Source organism: Mytilus trossulus, chromosome 1, assembly GCF_036588685.1.
Source record: "Mytilus trossulus isolate FHL-02 chromosome 1, PNRI_Mtr1.1.1.hap1, whole genome shotgun sequence".
Classification (NCBI taxonomy): domain Eukaryota; kingdom Metazoa; phylum Mollusca; class Bivalvia; order Mytilida; family Mytilidae; genus Mytilus; species Mytilus trossulus.
This window is the reverse complement of record NC_086373.1, coordinates 88,749,088-88,757,494: the sequence shown is the minus strand read 5'-3', so window position 1 is coordinate 88,757,494 and position 8,407 is coordinate 88,749,088. Positions and strand designations below refer to the sequence as shown.

At 32.6% G+C, this 8,407-nt stretch overlaps 1 protein-coding gene across 19 annotated transcripts in view; it reads left to right on the top strand.

Moving 5' to 3' along the window:
- The first annotated feature begins 715 nt into the window (after positions 1 to 715).
- The window catches only part of LOC134688781 (filamin-A-like), a 69,750-nt gene continuing 62,058 nt past the window's right edge, over positions 716 to 8,407 (top strand). For 15 of the 19 annotated variants that reach the window (XM_063549466.1, XM_063549476.1, XM_063549458.1 and 12 more), the window contains exons 1-2: positions 1,435 to 1,676; positions 6,440 to 6,915. In XM_063549466.1, coding sequence (XP_063405536.1) covers positions 6,576 to 6,915 — 340 coding nt within the window. In that variant the 5' untranslated portion in view covers positions 1,435 to 1,676; positions 6,440 to 6,575. Of the gene's footprint in view, positions 842 to 1,434; positions 1,677 to 6,439; positions 6,916 to 8,407 lie in introns of those variants that run through there. The other 4 variants (XM_063549474.1, XM_063549475.1, XM_063549473.1 and 1 more) reach the window with 2 other exon arrangements.

Genomic DNA, 8,407 nt, shown 5'->3' with positions numbered 1-8,407 from the left:
GATCTGTTAATCTCATAATCGACTTCCCTCTACTCTGAAAAATAAAAATTCTACATGAAAGAGGTGTTATTAACAATCATATATTCGTTTTTGTAGATGAATAAAACAAATAACCACAGAACACCATTGTCGTAGAAAGTAAGCGCAGAGCAAAGATACTCAAAGTAAGGCGCAAGATATTTTTAATCAAGGGGTAGGGAATAGGACTATTGAATGAGAAAGAAGAATCATGCAATACATGCAAGCAAATGATAAAATAGTTCTTGTTAGGTCCATGGAAGGAATTAAACACACACACTTATATTTTTTTTAGAATGAAAAAAATCCAAGGGCCGTCACTTGTAAAATTATCGAAGCTAATAAAGCTTAGAAAGTAAAAAAAAACTATTGAATAGGGTCCTTTCAGTAAAACTTAGCATTCTTGACATGTTTAAAACATGGTAAGATATTAGAAAAATCTAAAAATATTATTTTATTTTACAAGGTCGTGCCATTATCAGTAGAGGTTTGTTGTATAAAGTATTTTAAATGAGAAACATTGACAAATCTACTGAGTATTGCAAAAAATATTTTATCAAACGGCCAGAAGTGTTAAGTGTCTGCTACTTTTGTCCACTTAACATGCTTAAAGACAATTTCATATCACTGAAAAATCACACAACATTAGCGGATGTCTTGCTTTTCAATCCTACCAATTTATGACATAATTTGTTAAGTAGTTTCCATGGTCTTCCTGTCATTTGAGATATATTCAAAGTATAAAAAAGCTTCTGTTTGTTGTTTTTGGCTGATGTTAGATAGATGGACTGTTAAATGATCTTAAGCTAGGTGAAGACATCTAGTAAGTTATCTATTAAGTTTTGTTTGAGATTTTTAAAGATATCTGTTTTCTATAATTTTGTTAATTTTTAAATGTTCTTTTTACTTTCTATGTCAACATAAAACAAATATTTCTGCATGGCTCCTGGCTAATTTGCATGAATTAACATCTGTTAGGAAGTTCAAAAACACGACCTAATCTCAAAAATTAAAAGCACATTATACAGCAGGAAATGTTTGCGTTGTGATATAATCTACTATCCCAAAGGAAGCGAATATTTAAGAATATGTACATGTGTTATTCTGTTGATCCGTATTATCGGTTAATTAATTATTACATGTATCAAAAATATGTGGTTATGCTAACATATTAATCACACAGGGCTCTCTACTCGTCTACCATCTGGAAACTTCTGGAAATGAGGGATTAATTTACCTAATCACTGGTCCAGACGTTGGTCATTGGTCCTCAGTTCCGCCTCTTATCTAATTGTGATCATACTAACAGTATGACACACGTGCATGTACACAATCATTCACTAGTATCGGCTTTCACGCGCGTTCCATATATGGAAGTGATGCTGCGCAGTTGAACACTGTGAGTCTTCTGGCAGTATCTTGGGAAGTGATTTCGTACATATATTCTGAAGAATCTCACGTTTCTACGATAACCAATCTGATCTAAGACTATTTATAAACCAACCCTGTTTGGCTTAGATGTTGAAAATGTGTGTACAGTGAGAGACAAGCCGGCTTGTTACAAAACATCTCCCTTTTCCTTGTCAACTCTTGGAGTACGGACGGGACCTGACTTTTGACCACCGGAACTGACTTTCGGATTGACTATTATAATAATAGTAAGTGTTAATTACCACTTTTAAATTAATTCAAACTTAAACTGTAATTATTTGGAACTTTATTGCATTGGTAATGCAGTTTTGATTGGCATGATAAAGGTGTTATCAGACAAATTTGTAAACAATTTGTTATTACACTGCAAATCAAGTTATTTATTTTAATAGTTTTGATGAAATCAACAATTTGTTTATTAAAGACCGTGAAATAGTAAAAATAAACAGTTTATGTAGTTTCAATAATAAACATTGGAACTGTTCAATTTCTCCTATTTTTGTTTCTCTTCGATACATTTTGTAGAGGAAATTATGTTTTTAAATAAGAACATACTAGTATGCAACAAATGATGTACAAAACAATTGTGTGTTTCAACAGGTGTTCTTGTGCTTAGAAAACCTTCATTTGTTAAACACATGTTTGATTTCGAACTTATTTTGACTTTCACAGAAAAGACTCAGGGAAATTGTTTTGAAACAGTATTATGCAATATATAACAAAATAATTGTTGGATAATACAGTATGACTGATGGAGTTTCTATTGTTTTTTTCTTTCGTATGGAAATGAAATTGTTAGTTTCATGGATTTCACTCGAGTCAATAGCGCTAAACTCAAAGATGAAAAAATCGAGTAACACTCGAGAAGCTTCGTGACAAAAAAGACATATAATACATGTATGTTATATCATAACTTTATTAGCATTAACACATTGACAATAAATGGTTATGGCAACAACAAATTATAAGTGTCTGGGTGACAAAAAGGCCGAATCTTAGAGTGGTGCTTATAGGTTAATTAGTCTTTTAATCTGACTCAGTCATCTTAATCTATAGCATAGCAATGTGTACAACCTAAAAACAACATTAGCATGTACATACAGTTTATCATCAAACGGTGTATCAATCTACTGTAGTGTCAGCTCACCAGCTATATAAGGGTTGACAACTTTTGACATATTGGCGCACTATTTCCACTAGAGTTATTGCCCTTTTTCTGTATAATTCATGGAGTATTATCACTTCTGGTATTTTCCTTTCCTTTTCTCCTTTCACATTGTGTTGGTATGAACAAAAACACCTGTCAAAGTAAAAAAAAAAGTTGATATAATCAAGAAATTCTATGAGCGGTATCTGTATTACAAAAAAAAGAAAAAAGAAATCCATACTAGACTAAGTCAAAGTGAGTGGACTTCTAGATTGATTGATTTTTTTACCTTCATTACTTATTTGTAAATTGGCTATAGACAGGTGCCTGTGATAAATATCTAGCTATGATAGGTTGAGAAGTACTTTCTTAAGTTTCGTCTTGAAACTTCGCACAATAATAACCAACAATTAAAATGCAATGTATTAACAACCGGAAATCATAAAGGGCATATGGCTATGATTAGTTCAGTTGACTCTTATTTGTTCTACACATACTTTCTTTATAAGTGTTCTTAACAACAAAGTGTCTTTAATCAATAAACACGTCATGATAAAAATCATACTGAGTAATGAATAAATAATTCGAAATATGCCAAAAAATTAATACTACTGGTCAGGACAACAAACACATAATTGATATATATGAAGAGGAGATATGAGTGCCAAGGAGACAACTCTCCATCCAAGTCACAATTTGTAAAAGTGAACCAGGTATACAACATCGAATTCAACCATACCAATGCACTGATACAATACTTATATCACATATTAAAAAAACTACCCCCCCCCACACACACACACACAGCAACCGTGACAATACATGATTTCACTTTACAACTCAGACTTGTTATATTATACATAAAAAGTAACATGTGAAGCATTGAATGGATATATAACGAATATGTGAAAAAAATTAAAAGTTGTCTTTCTTATACCAAATCGGGTAATACCGTGTTCGACATCTAAATCGTCAGAGCAAGCAACTAAATTCACAGGCACTTGTTTTCTATCCATGGGAAGATCTACTATCCCTATATATTACGATTTAGTGCCTGTGACTAAATTCTAATTCTGGTTATATAATCATATCAGGATAATTCCTGTATGTATGATATCTGCGTACATAGATATAGGAAGATGTGGTGTGAGTGCCAATGAGACAACTCTCCATCCAAATAACAATTTAAAAATTAAACCATTATAGGTTAAAGTACGGCCTTCAACACGGAGCCTTGGCTCACACCGAACAACAAGCTATAAAGGGCCCCAAAATTACTAGTGTAAAACCATTCAAACGGGAAAACCAACGGTCTAATCTATATAAACAAAACGAGAAACAGTTTATATAATACAGTTTTCAAACGTCTTATGAATATTCAAAATATTCAAAAGATATCGTCTTAATTCTTATAATGAGATATTGATATATATAGTAACAAACAGTTTTGACTCGGCTACAAATTCTAACTTGAGCATATACACATTTTTGACTAGAATTCAATTGCACTTGTTTATGAGGCCAAAGAGTTCATTTTTTTCAAGTTGCCATCGACACATACATGTATGTGTAATCGTTATTGCACCAAATATGTTAAATAACTTGGAAACGTCCGCTCTCTCTTTCGTAGGTTAAAACAAATAAGACGAATAAGTTATATTTTGCTTTTGATATGTATGTTTAAAAATTCAGCGTTTGATATTACTAATAAAAGCTTCACATCAATCGACATCCTGTACGGTGGTGACATTAACGTCCGTCCGTCCCGTCGGTACACTGATTCAGTAACATAGTAATTTAACGAACTGCACGGAATTATAAGAATACTGAGAAAACTGGACGATACTGCATTATACTCAAAGACAAAAAAAATACAGTTTATTATTAAAGAAGACGCATATTCTTTATATGGATTCAAACCGACCTCATCCTTGAATTTCGGTTTTTGGTGGGCCTCGTTTTGCTTAATCTTACGTATTTTTGTGTTGTTGTGTTTTGTTTGCTGCTGTTTGTCTTACTGTTATATTTTTTGTTGTCATTGCATTGTCAATTTGTTTACAGCTTTTGAGTTTGCAGATCCCTATGGCATTTTGTTCGCCTCCTTTTTCACCAGTGAGACTTCAAAACAGCCGATATACATCCAACTAAAATCCCAGAATTACAACATTAATTTGAAAAACAAACACCTGTTTAAAATGGCTTGTTTTTACATTAAGTACAAGGGAAAAAGTAAATTGATGTGTAGGTGCTGATAAAAGTAAAACTTAGAATCTAACGGTTTTCATCAATCTGCACCAGCCTATAATGTAAACTTCCAACCTCTCATCAGATTAAATGAACATCTTAAAGTAAGCAGTGATATTTTTACTCGATCTTATCAAATGACGAATGGTTCTCGAATATATGTACTGACATCATTAACCGGGAATTTTTCCATGTTTGAGAATCGTTTTCTGTAAAAACTACGAGAAAAAAACATTACTTTTAACTTAAATTTCCTGATATACTTCCATACGGCAAGAACATGCATAAAATGTTACTATGAACATAAGTATACTTGTTCATTGTGCTAAATCGTACCGTATGTTGATGTAGATGTTTCTTGTTATTTGTTCAAGTTTTGAAATAAATACCATATTTACGGATAATTTTTATAATAAAAAAAAGTAATAAAGTAATCTTTTCAGATGTATTTTACTAATTCCCAAAATCAATATCATATATAGATCAACCCAGATCAGATATATCCCAACATACCCGTAGCCAAAGGGTTGGGTAGTTGTGGGGTCGAGGGGTTGAACCGTTTTGAGTATGATTGGATCATCGACCCCCCCCCCCCCCCCCGTGGAAATTCCTGGCTACGGGCCTGTCTAATCTCCTTGTATTTATGTAAGCTAATGTTAAGAATGTAGTGACGAACTTGGATTTCAGCATGTCTGTACAGAACAGCTTGCGAAAATGTAACCTGACCCCATGTGTCGTTAAATGTTTCGATTGTAACTAAAAATGTCCAAATCCCTTGAAAAACTTGTCTCTTATTGCTACTTTTGTTTCCCCCTAATTATTAGCATCGTGCAGCGTAATTTAGAGAGTTACTTTTATTTCCACTACTAATTATTGGAAAATTAATTGTCGGCGGCTCATTTGAGGAGGACCTGGGTGTTGAAGTTGGCCTATCTTTTTTCATCTTTCTAATAGATAACATAATAATAGATGAAAGCAGGCTGGAACCGCTAATGCTAAATTGACCCCTCCCTTTTTGCATGTCTAGATCCGCGCGAAAATCGTCACTGCTGTATGATCGTTGATGGTTATGTTTGCTCCAAGTTTCGTTTTTTAGTGTAACGGAATTATAACAGAGCACACGAAATAACTTCTTATGCATATGTGTACTTATAACTTTCATAACAGATTTAGACACACCAATTTCATTAAAGTGACAAAGTAAGGAAAAAGTTGATGTGTCCCAACTTTTTTCAACTGGATAGAACTGTCTATGAAATTTGATCCCTTGTAATATTATTTGTCTCATTGTCGGAGTTCAGAGGACTTTTGGGTTGTTATTTCGGTTGATGGTTTTCTGTAACACTGAGTTAAGCGTGCCCAGGGTACATTAGTTCATTTCAAGCTATACAGCATGCACATTAGATGAAGGCATACACTACTAACAAAAATGTATAATCTTAACTACTAGTTTAATTATTTTCGTGTAATCGTGACACAAATTATTAATTATCAACTTGTAATATATAAGTACATTTTCACGTTTTCGCATTCCTTAGATATGAGTGGACATTTCCTAGTTCAAAACAATACAAATTATTAATTTTGTTTACTTTTCAGGTCAATCAGAAGTGATCAAGACCAGCATTTTGTGCTGAAGGACCGAACAGGAGCGTCCAAATTCAGCGCCCACCTCAACTTTTTGAATTATTCATTTTAAAACCATTCGAGCGTAAAACACCTATATAAATCAACCATGGCTGAAAGCGAGGCACAATATTACGACGAGGACGAGGACGAGGAGATGCCTTTGACAGAGAGAGATCTCGCAGACGACGCACAGTGGAAATTAATTCAAAAGAATACCTTCACAAGATGGGCAAATGAACATTTAAAAACAGTAAATAAAACAATAACAGATCTTGAAAATGACTTTTCAGATGGATTAAGATTAGTTGCATTAATTGAAGTTTTATCCGGCAAAAAATTTAAGCATGTCAACAGACGTCCCAACTTCAGGACCCAAAAACTTGAAAATGTCACCAGGGTTTTGGAGTTCCTCGAGAGAGATGAAGGGATAAGAATTGTGAATATAGGTAAGACAATCGCATGTATATTTTGTTTACAATTTTGATGTTTGCCGGTAAACCGGTATTTATCATGACACACCTGTATTGATGATGTGTATTGAATCATGACAGTCAAAGTGAAACTAAGATTTGTACACCTGTTTGGCCCACCTTCAAACACCAATTATTCTGACAAAATAATATTTTAAGGGACAATTATTAACAATGTTATTATTAACTTAATGACACACACGTGGGTTTTTACCTGTAAACATGTCATGACGTTATAATTGTTTATACATGTATACTCAATACACAACAATCTATTCACTACACTGTTATAAAAAAATCTTTTTTTTATGTTATTTAATAACCAAAAAAGCTGAAAATTAACTAATATGCAGTTATCTCCAGAGATACACAGAGTGTATTACTTGTAAACATGTAAATAGCTCAAAGGTGCAACGGTGTATGAATTATTCATAGGTTTACCAGGTTACAATTTGCTGTGAAAGTGTTAAATGCAGATTGAAGTGGGTCATATAGGTGTGTCAATAACTCATACATTATACATTATTGCTCAAATAAACATGATAAAAGAATATTATCATATTGAAAATGCACAACATTTTTGCAAGGTTTGCAATTTACAATCTTTAGGTCATAGCAAAATATAAGGTTAAGGCATAATATTATTTTACTGATTTTGTCTGCCTCCACTGCTGATAAAAAAGCCTTTATTTCCTATTTATGGACTTTACTTTATTTGTTTTGAGATTTAAAATTGAAAAGGAACCAGCAGTTAAAAGAATTTAATTAAAGTTTGAAAGTGATCCCCAACCAGTTTCTGTTTCAGGTAACAGGACATAAATTACCTGTGCCCTTCAATTTTAGATCAGTGTGACAAGTAAATTCCTCCATGACCCTTAAGGTGGGTGTATACACACTGCTAATAAAATTTGATGTCTATTAGTAATTTTTAGGTTCAAGCAAAAATTCAGTTGCGTTCAAGAATTAAATTATTTTCACTAAATTCAGTATGTTGATGAAATATTATCTTAGTAAGCATTCTTTTTTCATGTTTTCATAAGAAAAATCATTTAGGATGAAGAAACCCTCAAGCAATTGAATTAAATATAAAAATTTAAAAAGATAGTATGTCCTTTCCTTTTAATGCAGTGCACCTGAATACATTGTATCTGTTAAGATTGAACTTCCCATCTTCTTCAATTCATTCCATGAATGAACATTTGTTTTCTCATGACTGATTTAGTTAAAAATCAAGATGTTTAAAGTATATCAAATAGCTCATTTTTCAATGAAAGGTTTAATATCATATATGGTCTCATTCAAGTAAATAGATCTGGCCATTTTGTGGAATAATGCAAAGGGTAAGAATCACCTATTGTATAGCAATATCACATGTCTAACATCTTAACTTTGCTTACTATATAGTATTTTTGTTATAAAATACATCAATAGTAATCAGATTCCTTTTACATTTTCGTTGCCACAAATA